The following is a 19,621-nucleotide window of genomic DNA, read 5'->3' on the forward strand; positions in this document are numbered from 1 at the left end:
AGCAGGAGAAGGAGGACCTGGAGAAGAACATGACTCTTCGTAGGGACAAGAAGAAGGAAAGTCTCACGCGCAAAATGTTGGAGCACGAACGGTACTTATTACCTAATTAAACTGATTCCATACCGCACTGCTCTGATTACCCGTATTGCGAGAGCCGAGGGGGCAGCTCTTGCGTCAGCTGACCCGCGATTAATCCCTTTGACTTCGCGTTTGTTTGCTTTTCCGGCGGCAGGGAAAGCTATCCATTTTTATACCCGTGGTGTCCGACATTCTTGCAACAATGACTTTCCTAACACGGTGACAGGTATGTATTTTTTACGCAATGGGATTCAGACTGTGGAAAGTAGATAGGGGCATAACGAAGGCAACCGAGTGTGCACTCTGTGCACTGAAATCGGTTGCACTGGCATTTATCCATTTCTTACGCAATTTTCCATTTTCTCCGAGGAAACGTTGCTTTGGAAACGTCGTCGAAAAGTATCCCATTAGAAATTCAAACTTCTCGCGGGATTTCCCCCATTTTTGACGAGATTTTGACGCGCCGCAGGAGCTATCGTTGCTCTATCTATCTCCGAAAGCAAATCGAAGCTTCTTTATTTCGGATTTCGAGCGAGCAGTTGACCCCTGGCGATTCGCGTTCCAGCTGTCTCGTAACTCTCGATGAATTTGCAGGGCGGCAACCGCAGCTCTGGTGGAGAAACAGAGCTGCGAGATGCTGGAGCTGATCAACGAGGCAAGGAGCGAGTATATGCGGCAGGAGAGCCTGTATCTGGACGAGGGGGACGGTTATGCCCAGGAAGCGCCGCCTTTGCCTTATCCGTCGCGTGCTCCACCCCCGCAACCCCCGGCCCTCGCCAAGTATCACATCTACAATGATCCTCTGGAGTTTGCTGACATGGATCAGATAGCTATTTCGGTAAGCCCCCGTCGTACCGGCGGCCCCCTTTTTAGCCCTGCCGCTATCCCCTTGTAAATGTAACATCGAGGAGGCGCAGTCGAAGGGGGTGTTACAGCCCTGGAATTTTAAACGGCCGCCACGAATCGGCCACGATATTTTCATATATTCGCGACGGGGCTCCTTTTATCCGGTCTATCTCTATACACGGAGACTTCGCCTAATCGATTTACGACCTTTCTCTCACTCGAAGGATAGCACGGGAATGGTGATCGCCTATGACACCGGTGTCGTGTAGAGGCTATTCGTTATGATACGTTGAACGACGCCATTAGCGGGATAGAACAGCCAAAGAGGGCGTTGTACCAGTTCCGGCGAACGAGTGAATGATGCGCAATCGTTGTTGAGAATTGGGTAACGGGGATTCGATTTTTCCGATCAAATTACGTTCGGCAACTCTCAGTCTCTTCCAACGAGAGACGTTGATGGATTATCGGGTATTATTGGGCGCATTGTGGAGCACGGTCTATATTGTTTCTTTTCTATTAATAAATCAGGTGGCCCAGGAAGACCAGAAAACGTTCACAGACCTGGTACGGCAGTTGGTGAGCAGATGCGGATCGGATATAGAAAAAGCTAGGACGATATTCCGATGGATCACCGTGAAGAATCTAAATACTATGCAGTTCGACGAGAATCTGCGCGGGGACACGCCTATGGGCTTGCTGAGAGGCATAAAACACGGGACAGAGAGTTACCACGTTCTGTTCAAGCGACTGTGCAGGTAAACGCGAGCGATTTAACTTATCGATGACTTCAGGCTGCTCTCACGACACGCCCAAAATAATAATTCATCCGTGAGGATAGTCGCGCCTCGAAATCCTACGAATGGGGCCCGACCGAGATGGGCATGACGTCTGGAACAGTCTGAAGAAGGGAACCCTATGGTCTAGCTTCGAGGATTAAACGAATTGTACATCGTATGAATTTTTGCAGTTACGCGGGGCTGCACTGCGTGGTCATAAAGGGCTACAGCAAGTCGGCTGGCTATCAGCCTGGCGTTTGCTTCGAGGACAACCGATTCCGGAACAGTTGGAACGCGGTGTACGTAGCCGGTGCGTGGAGATTCGTTCAGTGCAATTGGGGAGCAAGACATCTGGTCAATGCCAAAGAAGTTCCTCGTCCTGGTCAACCAAAAGCCAAGAACGACAGTCTGAGGTAAACCCAGAGTCATCTTTTATCTGTACTTGATCAAACTTCCAACAACTGTTAAACCTGTTTGTCTAATCGCAATCTCTTCTCCGTAGATACGAATACGACGATCATTACTTCCTGACAGACCCGCGGGAGTTCATCTACGAATTCTTTCCTCTTCAGGAGGAGTGGCAATTGCTCAAACAACCGATTTCGCTCAAAGACTTCGAGGAACTGCCTTTCGTGCGCTCGTTGTTCTTCAGGTAAGGGAACTTCCTGCCGGACAAATATTTCATCGAGGAACGTGGTATACGTGCGACACGCGAAAGTGTCCCGATATTTGTCGAGTTAATTTGTCCCGTATACACGCTGGCTTGTCGCGAAGAAGAGATACACGGAGTATATGTAAATTCGGCAGGTACGGCCTCTACTTCCCTGATACGAACACGAACGCCGTTATGTACACGGATTCTACGGGCGCAGCGACCGTCAGGATAGCCATGCCGGCGCACATGCAGTCGTCCCTCATCTTTCACTATAACCTCAAGTTCTACGATAACGACGGCGACGGTTACGACGGCGTGTCGCTGAAACGTTTCGTCATGCAGGTAACTCGGCGCATTTCAGCGAGGCTAGAACGGGGAACGAAATTTTTTCACGGCTCTGCGGGCTAATTATCCGCCAGCCGCATTCGTATAAACTAATTAGAGAAGTGTAATTAAAGGAAGAGACCCTTAATGAGAGTTTAAGAGTCGCCGGCTAATTAATTGGCCGCCAAGTGAAATTAATCGACCGGTAGGAATTCCGCGAAGGGCTCGAAGGTACAGGTCTGCTCAAATATCTCGAGTCACCGTGTTTTCCAGCATGTTAACATTTTCCAATATTGATTTTCAACCTGGCTCTAACTAGCTGTTTGAACAACTCGTACGACTAGCCTCTCAACATCCTTGAAACGAACTATTTGTATTCGTATAATATCGTTTGAATAAACCTGCTTCGAGAGCTTTGAGGACCTTCCAAGAGTCTCTCCCAGATACCGATATCCCGGAGTTTATTCGAAAATTTATGCTTATAGTCCGTCGTTGGGAATATCGTGGCATTCCGCGTGCACGCGCCCTGCTCGGGAGCTTTCCTGTTGGACATATTCGCCAACGCGGTGACGCCTAAGGAATACTTAACCGGGGAGCCTATGAAGTTCAAGAGCGTGTGCAAGTTCAAAATTGCCTGCGAGGAATTGCAAACAGTCATGGTACCACTACCAGACTGCGCCAGCGGCGAATGGGGTCCCACGAAAGCCACCAGGCTCTTTGGTCTCATACCGATAACCCATCAGGTACGACGCGTAAGCTATTCTTAAATTACCTGCTTTTATCCCAGGTATACTCGACTGGTAAGAACGTTCGTTTTCTCGCCATGTATCAGGAGGCACTGGTGTTCGCTGGTCGCGAGCTGGAAATTCAATTCCGAATGTCTAGACCGCTGACCGACTTCATGGCGACGCTGCACAAAAATGGCATCGAGGAAAAACGGCTCTCCAAATACGTCACACACTCGATCGCCGACGACGACGTGGTGACTTTCTCGATCAGCTTTCCCGAAGAAGGCCAGTATGGACTGGATATTTACACCAGGGAGTCGACCAGTCCCACAAGCGTGCCGCATGATATCACCGGTGAAAAGCACCTGCTCACCCATTGCTGCAAGTATCTGATCAACTCCAGCAAGAGGAACTAGCAACGTCGACTACGATTTCGTGTTTTTTATACGTATAAGTATATACATTTAACGACTTTGCTGACGATTCGACATGGATACGAAGAAACATCGCGTGCATCGTTGGAGATTGGCTCACGTGATTCTAGACTAAAGGTGCTGCAAGTTCTCTTATTTACCATCGTGTTCCTTTTTACTTCCTTTTCTCCTTTTCACTAGGAACCTTTTGGGAATCCCGAGTGACGCGTAAGAACTAATCCGTGAGGTTAGCCTCTACTTGCCAGTAAATTACTCGTCGACTAACAAGAGTTAATCGAGCTGACGATTATCGAAAGGTGGTGTTCGCGATGGTAGCCAGGCAAACGGGGAGGAAAGTACAACTGGTTCTTGACACGATCCTGCGTGGAACCTCGACGAATGGCCACCAAAATGCAAGAACGATTCCGATCTGACGCGCTACCTCCACGTTCTTCGTAGTTCATTATAACGATAGTCTATTGTTCGAGGATAATCGTCGAGGATGATACGTCTCTAACTCTTCACGCTGCGCATCGCGAGGAAAAGATATAACGAGTATAATACTTAGCCGAGGGATAAGCTCTGTTTAATAGGATCCTTATTTAACTCGCCGATTTTTCCGCGACAACCACCGTGTCGTCCGTGTTTCCGCGAGAAAGTTGGCAATTATAAGTTAACCAGCTCTGGAGATCGCCCGCCGCGCTCCAACCGAATTAATCAAACTTTCTCGCCTCGACTCGAAGCATTAATCCCAATTATCTCGGTTCGTTTTAATTCAATCTCGGGAATCGCGTTTCGTTTTGCGCGTTCGAGCAATTCGGACAGCCTGGAACGAGCCGAGACTTCGTTACGCGAGGTGCTTTTGTGTATATAAATTATGCACACGATCGTTTCCGTTCGACGATTCCCTCGGATCGATCGGCGAACGCGATCGACGAACGAGATCGGCGTGAAACGCGAGATCTCTCGTTTCCATGGATGCGCGTGCTTTGTTCTCAAGTCTTCTATGCTGTTTGTATTTTAACGATGGTATATATAAAGCATTCCTTTTTCTCTTGTTGCGAACGACCGTCGTCGCAAAATTAACGCCACGACGAACGATCTCGTCGATCGTCTGCGAGGAATATCGCGGGGCTGCACGGCGTTTCCGCTTCCGGTGAATGTGTCGGTTCGTCGAGGTTTAGAGAGCTTTTAACATGGTGAAATTTTGCGGCTACGGTGGTTCCCGAAGTTCAGGTGCTATATGTTACTCTGTCAGGATTAGCTGCACGATTCTAGTTATTTTCGTACGCGAGAAGCGTGGAAACGCTGAACATTTCCAGCAGGGAATTTCAGCTGTAAGAGCTATATAATTTGTTAATTTTTGTAATATTAATATCTCCCTTTCCTCTTGTCTCTGTTGTTATTTGAAGTTATAACGACGCTTACGCAAGGAAGTTCACCACGATTCCGCATTCCTGTTACCGGTGGAATGAACTATAACTCGAGCTTAATATCCTTTCTCATTGTTTCTCCCTAACGAGCATGATGTAAATTAATTTTTATACATACTACAGATACGTAATAAAGACTCGTGTTCTTGTAAAAAAAGGAATAAATAAAATCTAATTTTGTGGAAATTCTACGCTGTCTGGTTAAACCGATGTAAATACCACGAGCAATTACCCCTTTTATGCAATTACATTGGCCATTAACCTTCTAATTAATTAAAATAATTAATTTATACATTCGTGCGTTGTAGTTACCTTTTCTATTGGCGATCGTATCGCGCTTGATCTTTCCCGCCAAGAACTACGCCGCGCCGCCTGCAGATGGCAGCATCGCCTTCGTTTCCCGTTCCTTTCCGCGGCGTGCTGTGACGTGACGCAATTAAGCGCGACAAACGAAACGCCGGTGTGCCGTGAAAATACTTTAAACTGTGCCAAATCGAAGATTTATTCAAAGAAAACGCGAAGTTTTACTTGTCCAAGCGAAAATCTGCTCTGAGCCAAAGAGAACCAGCCACACATCGAAGTCGAGGCTGACTGCGTCGTCGACGGGACGCGACGAAACCGGTGAGTTTATTAACACTATTTCATCACATATTTCGAAATACACACGAAGCACGTATTATTATCGCGTAGAATTATAAATTTGACGAAGAAACGTCATTCGTGAGTCACTCCGAACATTTCTAAGTCTTTCGACGATGGTTACGACAAATACGTCGTAATACGTCGTAATAGATCGCAAATGCGTCGTATACGTTCGCACGACGAGAACCTTCAAAATGTCGACGTCACATAACGGTCACGTGACCGTTCGCGATAATTCGTTACCGTTCAATCGAAAATAAAATCGTACGCCTTATTCCTTTTTTATTTCTTAATCTCGGGCATTCCATGCTTTCGAGACTGCTAAAAATGCGTTGGTAATCGAAATTTCGGCCATAACTGGTCGAATTCCCGTGTTTTCTCATAATTGTAAAAAGTTTTACGACCGAACGTTTATTAAGGTTCGTATTCGGCTGGCAGGGCGTCGCATATGCCCGTACGCGAACAGCCTGACGCACACAGCCGTACACGTACCCGGGGTAGAGAGTTTTAAAAAATCAATTTCCAACATTTACGAGCAATTAATGGAGTCGAAAGCGGCGGGATGGTTATCGATTTCCCCGATATCTGATATTAGGATCGCGTTTGAAAGTTAAAACGGTCGCGTGTGTGACATAACGGCGTACATTGTGTACAGGCGAGCGCGCCCTTTCGGTGTATGCAGTGAAATTATACTTTATAAAACACCGTGGCCTCATACACCGAAAAACCGACTGGCCTGGTGCGCCATATAGAATTTTACTCCCTCCCTCGCTCTTTCTCTGTCGTTCTTCCGTCTCTGTCCCTCTTTCCCTCTCTTTCTTCCCCTCTGTGTATGGATTTACGATACATATTTATCAGCGTCCTGAACGAGGAACGATTTATTCGACGGACCGTGCGACGAGCGACACGATTGCAAAGGACGATCGATATCGCGAAGAAAATCCGGCTTTAAGCCGGGATTAATTTAAGAAATAAACGGCCGGTCGCCGGAGTTTCAGTTTTGAATTTCCGGTACCCTTTTGCGCTCTGCTCCCCTTCATAGATCGCGATACATCCAAAGCTTCGTATAACGCATTAATACAATCTCGTTCATCTACCTTTGTATTTCATTCATCCCCTGCTGCAGTATAATTTACCAATATTGGTGAATCGATAAATTACAAATTACGCGTTACCGATATCGCGATTTTTCCAAAATTTATTTCGAAATTTCGCAAATTTTTAAATTCATTTTTAAAAATCGTGCAATCGCTACAATTTCGTATCATAAATTTACATAGTCGTATAATGTAATCGCTTATTCGGTAAATTATTTAATCGCATAAAAATGAAGGATAGAATTTTATTTTAAACACGAAGAACGAAGCACAAAGAGCTTGGTATTTCAATCTGAAATTTTAAACAATTCAAAAAATGAAGTTAGCGAATTTTTAATAACAAATCGAGGAGATATTAATTCGTGAAAATGTGCCAGGAAATTGATCGTCACCGGTAGCTCTCTGCTCGTGAAATTTCGTCAATAATAATCCACTGATGCTGGAAGTCGTGGATCGTGGAAGCAAAACAAAGGAGACTTTCACGATTGCATTTCCTGGAAATTCACAAATAAGATTATTCCCGTATTTCATCCGACTTACGGGACCATTAAACTCTTCCCTTAAACGCTTGCTCCTATCGTGGCGTTCTATTCCTGACGGACCACCCGGTATCTCTATTGCCCCTCATCATCGGGAACTAATTATCGGGCACGTCTCGCGTTATTATTCGTCCCGGCGACGAATCGCAATTCCCGCTACAGTTCTCCTACGTTGCTGGTATAAAGAACGAGCGATGGCCGCCGAAAGGGGTTGGAGGGTGCGGTGAAGGAGGGATAGCGGAAACTCGTCGCCTTTCGGGGAGCCGCTAATTAAATAGCCACCAATTCTGGTTGTCCCCTTTGCGGCAACTTCCGGAATACGGCCGGCCGGAATTGGACGGAGATGAGGAAAGAAAGTTTTCTTATCCCGAGTTGCTCGGAAAGAATGATTCCCGTAATTCGAGCGACGCGAGCGCGCCACTTTGTAATTTATAGCGCGCTAAGTGGCCCATTGTAATTGCAGATGAGGCTATTTACTATTGTCGTTTAGATTATTGCGAACGACGCCGAAGACGGGGAGTGATATCGTCATCGCGCGAGACAATGGCTCGTTGTCGGCGCGGAAACGCAAAAACCGGCTGGGTTTAATAATTTTAACGATGTAATTAGCGGAACGGAATAGCCGGATGAAGCGTTTTGTCGTTCCGCAGTGGGAACGTATCTTTTTCCTCGATTAATTACTATCGCGGGGTAATCAGACTCGAACGTCTCGGGGTTAGGGGTTGAAATGGTTACGTAAGCGGTTTATTATCAGACTTATGTTAATCGAGCGTGAGTTATTCTTACCGCGAGGTTCTCGCAGTGACTACGGGTTTTATTTTAAGACGACCGATCGAACTATGCCTGTCCTTGGTCGCCATGAATGTTTGACCAACGTGGTCGCGTATTACTCTCCCGCGGAATAGATTCGCGAGCGAACTTCGAGCGGGCATATTTTTTCCCCGGCACAGCCGGGATTCCTCGGATGTTTTACATACGCACACGTGACACACGCGAAAGATAGAAGAAAGGAAAAGGGAGACCTCCGACTGGCCTGTATCAAATATACATACATATTATTCCGTTGAAAATTTATAGCATAAAATACCGGCAACCGTGACACGCGTAGCCACTATTTCGGTCGAGAAAATCGCGAAAGTAGGCCATCTTGAAACGTCACGTCATCGGTTGGTACCCCAGGATTATTTCTACCTCCTTCGTTTATCCGAACAAAGTTAACGGCGTCCGCAATCTCCCATCGGACGTCCGTTTCGACGGGAGCCACCCGAATCATTCCCCACGCTTTTCGCGAGAGGAAACGCGTGGCCTGCCTCTTCAACCCCCTCGGCACACCTTCGAATAATTGCGAGCCACATCTTCTATCTTCCCCCGGACGAGCAGGCTTATTTATCGTCGATTGTTGTCGCGAAGGGATCAGCGGCTCCGGCAACTTTTTCTTGGCACGCGCATTAAAATTCGTAGAGGCCCGACCGGAGGAGTGGCCGTCCTCCATAGACGCGTCCGCTTGAAATACTCTCTTCTACCCTGTCCACACATTTGCACACGCGAAACATGTACACACCTTGTACATACAAACGCGAAACATACGCGTACGCAACATCCGCAATCGTAAGAAACATGCTTACGAGGTATTCACACGCGCGCGATATTCACACACGCGAAATATGCATACACGCGAAATATTCACACACGCGAAATATTATCACGCGAGGTATATATATATACGCGAAACATTCACACACACGAGGTATACATATATGAGGAATATACACATACGCGAGGTATACATATATGAGGAATATTCACACACGCTAGGTATACATATATGAGGAATATTCACACACGCTAGGTATGCATACACTCGTGAAATATTCACACAGGCGAGGTACACATACACGCGAAATATTCACACACGCGAGGTATATATATACGCGAAACATTCACACACACAACGTATACATATATGAGGAATATTCACATACGCGAGGTATACATATATGAGGAATATTCACACACGCTAGGTATACATACACTCGTGAAATATTCACACAGGCGAGGTATACATACACGCGAAATATTCACATACGCGAAATATTCACACACGCGAGTTATACATATATGAGAAATATTCATATGAGCGAGGTATACATATATGAAAAATATTCACATGCGCGAGGTATTCACACGCCGTAAACGAAACACACACACATACACGCGTCGCACGCGCCCCCACAGGCGGTGGGGTATAGCCATCGAGTTCGCGGTGTAAAAGCTATTGCCTTTCCGAGCGAGGACTATTTTTGCAGCGCCGTACGCCCACCGCCTCCACCTTCTCTAATCTGAGCCCGAACCGAGAGGATCTATAATGCATGCCGTACGCGCGAGGGTATTTCCAATCCCACGCGACCCCCGTACGCCTTGGCAGATAGCGAAACGGCAAGGGGAAACGTAGCTCGTGGAGCAGACGGGGTTGTCGGTGAAAGGGAGAAAGAAAGTTGGAATATCGGGCATCGAAGTGGCGCGATGTTTTCGAGGGTGGCGTGACCGCGGCACTGAGTCACGCGCGAAACGACTTCACCCCCGCGATTCTCTCGATCCGGCCACGCCGGCGTCGTTCCCGGGCACGTCATTTATTTGTAATACGCGCGCCACGATACGCGTCGTTCACCCTTCGTGCTAGTCTCACGTAGATAAGACCGCGTTTTCACGCTCGACCACCGTCGCTATGCGATGATACATGCCTACGCGGCTCCGACCACCCCTGCCGCGGCTGCCTTCCTCCTGGGGTGCTCGCAGCAATCGAACGGTGCATTATTTATTGGAGAATCGCAGTTGAATGTAATCTCGCTGGTAGATCGTGTCGGATAGAGGATATTTGCCACTGGGGGATGATAATTGGCGGTGGGTGTAGACGTTGTTTTTCGGATCTCGGGGCGTTTCTTGGGCTCGAGGGTGTGCATGGGAGTTTGGGCGGAATTTTGGGGGTACTTAGTGGGTGAGCCCTGATTTTTCACGATTCCGCATTGTTTGGATCAATTATCTTCTTATTCCACACGACTATTATACTAATAATAGTACTTCCTCTCTACACACGCTCTTGGTGACTCGCTTATGGTTAACTGATTAATCGTCTAATGGCACTTTAACTATGGGAGCTCGGATTTTCATATATAGACAGTTTATTTTGGAAGTGGTGCAAGTCCATTTTCTATTGTTTCCAGAAAATTAAGGACTAAATATACTATATTAAATACAGGTAACCCTCCTATAACACGGTAGATAGGTTCCCATAAAATACCGTGTTGCGTGAAACCGTGGTGTATGAGTCCCAGACGCAGTACAAAAGGGGGGGTTACGTTCCGAAAATTTACTAAAAACAAATGTTTATTTTTAAATCTACATAAGCAACTTAATTTTTATTAAAAATATAAATGTATGTGCAACACAAAACAAAAAAGAACAAAAATATTATTTTCATTTAATAAATTTCTTCGTCGTCACTGCTCATGTAGAAGTACAGTGTTGTACAATAGTTTTTGTAATTTTCTGATTGTGTTAGAGCGAAACCTTGTTATAGGATACCGTGTTGTAGGAGGGTTCCTGTAATTTATGAATCGTGTTATAGGATGCCGTGTTGTAGGAGGGCTACCTGTATATAAATATATTAAATAAATATTAAATATATTTGGAGAAAATTAAAGGTAAAGATAGGTCTAGCAATATTCCTACTAATTAAGTAATTTGATTATATAAATTTCTTTTAGACGAATTTAACTAAAATAACGTATATTTATGAACTGCAAATGGACTCACGCCACTTTCATAATTAATAATTACGCAATTTCTTTTATCAGCCAATTTTAATTCTAACAAAGCGTTGGCATTTTTTAAGATATTAAATACTAACTAGTTATAAATCAAAAGTTTACCTTAAATTAAGCATAAATTACGTGATATTTAATTTTCTTTTTAAATGAACTTACCCCACTTGCAAATAAAATTGTCTACGTGTATAATAACGTGTATTATTAATCGCACGCGAATTTTCTCACACGAGTAAAATATTTATAACGCGTTCCAACAATTGTACGTTTCATAATTTTATTACGAATGAAATGGTTATACGGTTGTAAGGAAAAATACTGCATGATGTAACTGCTAATTAAAATTAAACGTCTCTTACAAGCTCACGGTTTTAGAATTAAATCGCATTACCAGGTTTCCAGTTTAATTCTACTTTTTACCCGTAATCTTCTTATCACGGATTCGTCAAATATATCGTTGTAAAATAAACCGAATAGGAAGAGGATATTGGTTATTACAAAAGCCACGCTCGGAATTGAAATTTTCCAAATTTGATAGTTACAAACCCGGCAATATGTGTGCGTTGAGTCCCCATCTGTGAGTGTCACGTGCTGGACACTTAACAAGTTAATAATGTCGTTAAATGTAATAAATTAAGCATCGTAGATTGTAGGTTTACATTATGCAAATGCATTTGCCAACTTTACCAGTTAATATTATCGGTGCATTTTATGAATATTCATTACGCTAAGTTATACAAATCTTTACCGTAATTTCCCGTGTCTTCTAAAATTTCCCACCGGAATTATCCCTCTCGTCTGGTTATCAGACTTATTACGAAATCGGAATTACGGATGTCGGTAACTCGTAACGTCGCGACTTATAAAATTGCATCGATTGAAACGGGGCAAGGGAGCCGAAGAAGCCGAACGGTCTATTTCCGTGCAGTCGTAATGAAAAATTTATCATGATTTCTTCAGCGATTCAAAGCTGAAAGGATGTACGAATTTTAGCAGTCCCGTCGTGCACGAAACGAGATAAACATTGCATTTCCTTTTAATCAGAAACAGGGATCCCTGGCATTTCTGCGATATTTATGTTTTGATGCGTAAACCAACCTCAAAGCACGGTTACTTAATAAATAATCGTCTCATATAGGGTTTCCTCCGCGTCCCCCTTAAATCACGATTAAATATAAATGCAGGCCATGCAGATCCCGGGTACTTGGGGTTGCGTGAAAGAGATTCTTCAAATTAAGTAAACTCGAAGAGGTATCTTGGAGCGTGAAATGAGCCCGCTCGTAAATAAATTAAATTCTTCTCCTTCTGTCCGTTCGTTCCACGGTTAAAAACAAAATCATAAAATTCCCGTTTTCAGTTGCTCCACGCCGGGGATCGATTAAGCACAATTTCATATATATATATTTCGGGCTGGAATAACAAAAAGCCAATGACTTTCGTTAGTCGTACACGAATAGCTGTTTAATCGAATAAAAAGTTATTCGCACATCGCAGGAGTGCAAATAAATATTTATTTGCTGTTCTACTATATCCATATGTATTGCAATTTCCATCGTATATTATCCGTGTCTCCTATTCTCGCGATTTCTGCTTCCTGCTATTCGGCATCGCTATTAATCTCTCGGCCGACTTTTTGGTTATTTCAGTCAGCCATCTTTTGCTAGATTTATAGAAAAATTTGCACCTCCTCGAATATTGCAGTGAGCCCTCGATTTTTACGCACAATTGGCTCCCGAAAGTGTGTGCGAATGTTGAATGTTTGAAAGTAGAGGGATGTAAAAAATATTATTATTAAAAATATTATTTATGAATATGTATACATAATGAAGTTCAAGAGGTCAAATGCTTATAAAGAAGTTAAATGCTTTTGGATGTTTTCTTTACAAACTTGTCGAGAGTTGAATACCACCATTTTCTTTCTTTTCTTGAAAGAAGGGCTTAAAAAGTTGAATTTTTAAAAATGTGTGAAAGTAGAATATGCGAAAGTCGAGGGCCTCTTGTATAACAAACGATGTTTAACACGTTGAACCCGATGTGGGTCTCTGGGGACCAACAGTATCAAAGTGAAAAAATAAATATTGTAATTTTATAGTTTTGCGCGAAGGTGATGACAAAAATTTAACGCTATTCAGACGCAAGACAGCCAAAAATTTGACTAAAAATGTTTTATACTACGCGCAAAACTATAAAATTACTATATTTATTTTTTCACTTTGATACTGTTGGTCCCCAGAGACCCACACCGGGTTCAACGTGTTAAACATCGTTTGTTATACAAGAGGCCCTCGACTTTCGCATATTCTACTTTCACACGATGTTTAACACGTTGAACCCGATGTGGGTCTCTGGGGACCAACAGTATCAAAGTGAAAAAATAAATATTGTAATTTTATAGTTTTGCGCGTAGTATAAAACATTTTTAGTCAAATTTTTGGCTGTCTTGCGTCTGAATAGCGTTAAATTTTTGTCATCACCTCGGGAGGAACAGCAATATCCTGTTAATTCTTTGGGGCACGGTGGGATTAAAAGTGTCCCACATTTTTGATGCACCATAATGCATGGTAGGACATTTTTAGTCCTATTTCGAAATTTCGCAATAACTGCATACGCATAGGTTTATATTTCGTCTTATTTACGTAGAGCAGTTGATAATACCTTCAACAATGTTTTTACATTGTGCGATTCCTTTATTAATAAAAATATACCAATTTCGTTTCATTTAAAACGCAATCAAATTTCCATGCAACGTGGGTCTATCTTATTATCTGAAATTCCGTGCCACAAAGAGTTAAATGAAACTCGTGTCTTTTTCCTTCTCAAAGAAAATTGTTCCATAGTTGTCCAAATTTACAAACAATATTATACAAAGAATTTATTTATATACGTATACGGTATTACACGAGGGAAGAATGCAACGTTTCGAAGGAATTTCACAGGGATAACTGTCCGCCAGAAATATTTATTCCAAATTATCCGAACGGTGTCCAAGTTTGCCGGAAAGCGGGCATTACGCTAAAAGAATATATTTTAATCTCCATCCACGAAGATTCCGCTTCCGGAATTACCATTCCATTTACCGTACAAGCGTCCCGAGCCAGATAATGCGGCAAAGTTCCAGCCAGCCTGTGCTCACCAGCTATTCCTACCCCGGTTTCCTTTCCGCTTCTCTCCCTTCCGCAAGAGTTCCATCGGCGAAAAGTGTACACGCCACGGATATATATTCGCGCGAATGACAAAGTACGAGGGCCGTTAGTCCCACGGACCAACGCGAAATCCGAGCCTCTCCGCGTGGTCCTTCCCGCGAATCTTCCAGTTTCCATCGCTCGTCGATCCTCTTCCACCACTCGACCGAACTTTCGACCAGTCGGGGTGAGAAAGTGGCGAGAAATCCCTGCTCCAACCCTCGATACATTTCGCCATCCGCTCGAGCAGAGCCGCTTTTATCTCTCGTTTGGCCCCGGTATCGAGGCACCAGCCCAAAATCGGCCATCTGATCGATTGCCTCTGCGGATTCAGACGATTCGAGCGACGATAACGCGTCCGTTTCCTCGCCGATGAGTTTCCACGGCCAGCCGAGAACATCTCGGTACATCGTTTTCCGTTGCTGTGCACGCTTAGAAAAAGCTGTGGCCGCGATTGCACCGCAAGATTGCACCCTCGCCGGCGCTGGCGTGCGTGCCTCGCGATCGCAACGGGCCATTCTCCCCCTCATCGGGACCTTTCTTCGTCTTCTTTCGCAGGCTTGGTTCCTCTTCTCGCGCCGGAACAGATGCTGCTGGATTTCAGCGATCGCGGCTGATAAGGCGGTCAGAGGAAATAGAAAACAAGAGAACTCGGCCCCCTTTTGTGTGGGAAAGCAGATGCGCTCCGAGAGCTACGCGATTAGGTTTACGACCTGGACGGACGCCTCTCTCTCGTCTATCCTTGGGTTTACCTTGTTTGATGTTTAATTGGCAGCTCTACCGGGTGTCTCGGTTAATGAGAGGGTAAAGCCCCGATCATTTTTCCTACAATTGATTTCGCCCTTGGATGTCAGGTAGCTTCGGCTACTTCGTGCCTGCTTTCCCTGTGAAACTGCATATTTTCTTAAACCTAGCCTGTAATTATAGTAATATAGCGAATACACGAGAGTTGGGAAAAGAAATATGGTATAAGGATGAATAAGGCTATTAAAATTGAACAAAAATTCGTAAATTACTACCTTAAAATACATATCTGTATGTCTTTTTAACTACCCTAATTCAAATTCAAGGGATTCGCGTAGAGATAGAAATGCAATACGTAAAGATATTATTTCCGTGTTAACACTTTGACTGCCAGGTTGGTCATTAATGACCGGAGCACTTGAACTACTTACATTTGTAAAAGTTGAATGAAAATTGACAGGTAGCGCATTTTGAATATAAACGTAAATTAGAAGATACTTTGGAATAAAAAGTTCCCCGATTGAACAATTAAAAATTGTTATTAGAACATCGATCAAAAGAATATTAGAACAAATCTTGCATCTAACGATGCACTGTGTTTCCCTGAACGTGGCGTCCTGAGCGAAGCGTATAATTTCGGTTTGACAGTGAAAGGGTTAAAAGATGAAAAAATTAGAGAAAATTGTAGCTCGTTGTGAAATTAGCATTTCGGGAATCGATCATGGCTGCGACCCGACGCGACCCGTTACTCGTTAATTCCACCGAGGGAAATTTTAATTTTAATTTCGATCGTTTCGCCTTTACCCGATGCCGACATTCTCGGTAATTTTTGTTCGCGCGTTCGCTGTATACGATAATGGCGAGTTAACGTCGCCGGGACTTGGGTTACGCGGCGGGAGATACTTGCGAGAGTCGCGTTAAAAAATATGAAATTAATGAACACGTTCGAAAAAGCACGGCGATTGCGCGTGACTCGCCTGTTAAAAATTCCAAGTCGCCCGTTGGCCGGCTACGTGGCACGGATGAAGTCCATTTGGCTCGTCGTCACGGTGGCATTATGCAAAAACGAATCTTATTTTCCGTCTAATAGCGGAGCCACGGGGGAAAACCGCCACGCCTTCCTGGTCACTATTATGGCGATATAATATACAGAGACGGCTGTGACTTTTTATGGCGGTGCGTGCGGAATTTATGTGCAATATGTGGCGCATCGTTCCAAGCGAAAGAAGAGCGGCGGAGGAGGTGACGGCGTCGTAGTGGGTGGAGGTTGGAAAAAAGGAAACGCACACCATGGGGAAGTCACGGAACACACGCCGCATAATGTCGACGACGGGGACATTCCGAAAAAACGACTGAAATATTACAACTGCCGAGATTTATGCGGCGGTAAATACGTTCGCGACGGCACGGTGTATTTAATTGGATCTCTCACCCTCCGCGGCCACCCCCTTCGCGGCACGATGTCGAATATTTCAAAAGGTTCCTCGATTACTTCGCGAATTTCCATAATCGCCCCTGTTTGTCGCAGAAACTCTCCGCTGCGTTCGTTTTATCGGAACTTCATGGAGGAAGGTCAACAATCTGCATCGTTAAAACGTTGCCGAAGAAGCCGGGGGTAGGGCGAAGTTTCGTTTCTTTCGAGTTTGTTACGGGGCAGCAAGCGTTATTGTGAGAAATGTTTGCATTACCCGCGATGAATGAACGTCTCCAGGGTGGTTGGCAAACTTTGACATGGCCGATACGGCTATTGAATATCTGGCTACGGCGGATTATCCGCGGGTGTCACCTTTGTTCCACGGTGTCGTAACTAGTCTGAAATAACCTGGAATATTTGGCGGTAGGAAGAATAGTGTGGGAAAATATCGGACCGTTCATGGCAGGTTTGGGAATTGTATGTAACCATTTGCAACTGTCGCGACGTCGTTTCAATTATCGTAAATCGTAAAATAATTTCCATTAATTAGCGGAACTTGGTGGAATTCTCGAAATGCAATTTTAAATACTTTTTTCGGCCATGCCTGTACTAAATTATACCGCACTTTGGTCTCCAACTTTGTGAAATATCGTTGAAAATGCCACGAAAATGGCGTGGGTCATTTTTCAAGCCATTACAGCAGTAAAACATGCTCTGTCACGATTTTCCAAAATTTATAACTTGGCTGTTATTTGAAAAAGATGACGCTGAACGCTCAGATAATACCGAGTTCCATAAAACACGTTTAGGGCTGTTTCTGGTTCGAAGCTCTTCGAACCTGTTTACATAATACACTTTTACATAATACACTTTAACATAATACACTTTTTACATAATACATTTTAACATAATGCACTTTTACATAATACATTTTTGCGTAATACATTTTTGCATAATACATTATTGACATAATACACCTTTACATAATACACTTTAACATAATACACTTTTGCACAATACATTTTTACATAATATACCATTGACATAATACACTTTTACATGTTGTATACTGTTAACATAATACACTGTTTACATAATACACTTTAATACAATACACTTTTGCACAATACATTTTTACATAATATACCATTGACATAATACACTTTTACATGTTGTATACTGTTAACATAATACACTGTTTACATAATACACTTTAATACAATACATTTTTACACAATACATTTTTTACATAACATACTGTTGACATAATACACTTTTACATAGTACACTTTAATATAATACACTTTTACGTAGTACACTTTAATATAATACACTTTTACATAGTATACTTTAATATAATACACTTTTACGTAGTACACTTTAATATAATACACTTTTACATAGTACACTTTAATATAATACACTTTTACATAGTAACGAAATGACACGATATAACGCAAAATATTCCTAGAATTCTCGAAAAACAATTCACGAACCTATTCCAAAAGCAACTACGGAGAACACGAAATAGTACCTGAGCTTGATCTACAATTTCGTGGAAACATTGTCAAAAGTATCCGAAAAATGGCACGCGTCATTTTTCAAACCCCAACAACGGTGAAACTACGCCGAGTCACGATTCCGCAAATTTTATAGCTTCATTGTTTCTGAAAATATGAGGTTCAACAGCCGGTTAACGCGTGCGCCATGAAGCACGAGCCCGAAATTCTGCAACTTTGTTAGATAGCTCGCGAAACAGCGTATAAAGATACTCGCGAGTAACTTCGGGCCATTACTGCAGCGTTATCAACCACTGTAAGATCACTTATGACTTTGTGCAACATTGTCGGCAGCCGACTTTCCAAGTGCCGCGAGTTCGAAAGTCCCTGAACCGCCATATCCAAACATTCATTTACATCCGGTTAATCATACGAAAAGCGCAAACTTCGCTTCGTCGAATGTTTGAATTACGAGGATGAGGGAAAGCAGCCGGAACAGCCATCCTCGCCTGTTCGTATATACACGTAAGAATTTCTTCGCGAAATCCGTATTCCGGAAAGTGGTCTCGGCGATGGCGTGTGTGCATCGAGACGTCTATTTTGCGCATGCAACGATACACAGCCCGGTTAGGGGATGCAGAGAATGTACACGCGACCGATGAAGCTATCACGAAATGTTCTTATATAAGTTAGCCAACCGAGACCATTGGAGGTGGATCGTTTGCGAAAGAATTCGCCTGGAATGCGAAACGATTCGCAGTAGCTGGTTACTTAGCGAAGAGGTTGCAGTCGGCGGGGCTGCATCGAAGGGCACGAAGAGGGCTCGTTCGAGATGGAAAAGGGTATACTCTCGACGATTAAATTGTTCTGCCGGTCGTCCGAGTAATCAGCTTTTATAATTGCTCTTCTTTCTTCCTCCCTCGATCGTGTCTATTCGAGCGTCGTCTGTATTCGCGTCATGAATTAATGATCGTTAATCGCAGCTTTTCATTAGCTGGTTAATCGATCGAGAAATGGGACATGCCTCGGATGGATTCCGAGAGAACGGGTCTTGTTATCGAGCAACGTACCTCTTTCTAATTTTTGCCCGCTTTCTTCCCGGCGATTTTAAGAGGAACTGCGTCCTCGAGCTATCTCGACGAACAACTTTTTACGATAAGTAATTAATTTCCCCTGGTTCATCGACAATCTATTATGACGGTGAACATCGTCCTCGAGGCACGGTCTAAGCGGTCATTTTCAAACTTTTCATTAAAAATTCTACGTTCGATGTTATAGCTCAGGTCACTTGCCTTCGCAAATTTTATTCTAGTATTCGCGTATTTAATTTATTTTTAGAAATTGAAAATTTCGCTTCGTCCTTGTCACTGTTAGGGTCTAAGTGGTCTAAGCGGTCATTTTCAAACTTTTCATTAAAAATTATATGA

General features: G+C 43.7%; 1 protein-coding gene and 1 long non-coding RNA gene across 2 annotated transcripts in view; both read left to right on the forward strand.

Annotated features, from left to right (window-relative positions):
• Window positions 1-4,949, forward strand: part of Hil (peptidase hillarin) — a 24,043-nt gene extending 19,094 nt beyond the window's left edge. Inside the window, exons 6-14 of the mRNA XM_017907359.1 lie at window positions 1-91; window positions 673-916; window positions 1,453-1,679; window positions 1,892-2,113; window positions 2,203-2,352; window positions 2,508-2,697; window positions 3,165-3,422; window positions 3,512-3,958; window positions 4,022-4,949. Of these exons, the coding sequence (XP_017762848.1) occupies window positions 1-91; window positions 673-916; window positions 1,453-1,679; window positions 1,892-2,113; window positions 2,203-2,352; window positions 2,508-2,697; window positions 3,165-3,422; window positions 3,512-3,823 (1,694 nt within the window). The 3' untranslated portion in view covers window positions 3,824-3,958; window positions 4,022-4,949. The remainder of the gene's footprint in view (window positions 92-672; window positions 917-1,452; window positions 1,680-1,891; window positions 2,114-2,202; window positions 2,353-2,507; window positions 2,698-3,164; window positions 3,423-3,511; window positions 3,959-4,021) is intronic.
• Window positions 4,950-5,706: 757 nt separating this feature from the next.
• LOC108552617 (uncharacterized) overlaps window positions 5,707-19,621 on the forward strand; it is a 183,693-nt gene continuing 169,778 nt past the window's right edge. Inside the window, exon 1 of the long non-coding RNA XR_001890564.1 lies at window positions 5,707-5,874. This is a non-coding gene — a long non-coding RNA (uncharacterized LOC108552617). The remainder of the gene's footprint in view (window positions 5,875-19,621) is intronic.

This window comes from Eufriesea mexicana, unplaced genomic scaffold, assembly GCF_001483705.2.
Source record: "Eufriesea mexicana isolate 0111107269 unplaced genomic scaffold, ASM148370v2 scaffold47447484, whole genome shotgun sequence".
NCBI classification, from domain to species: Eukaryota; Metazoa; Arthropoda; class Insecta; order Hymenoptera; family Apidae; genus Eufriesea; species Eufriesea mexicana.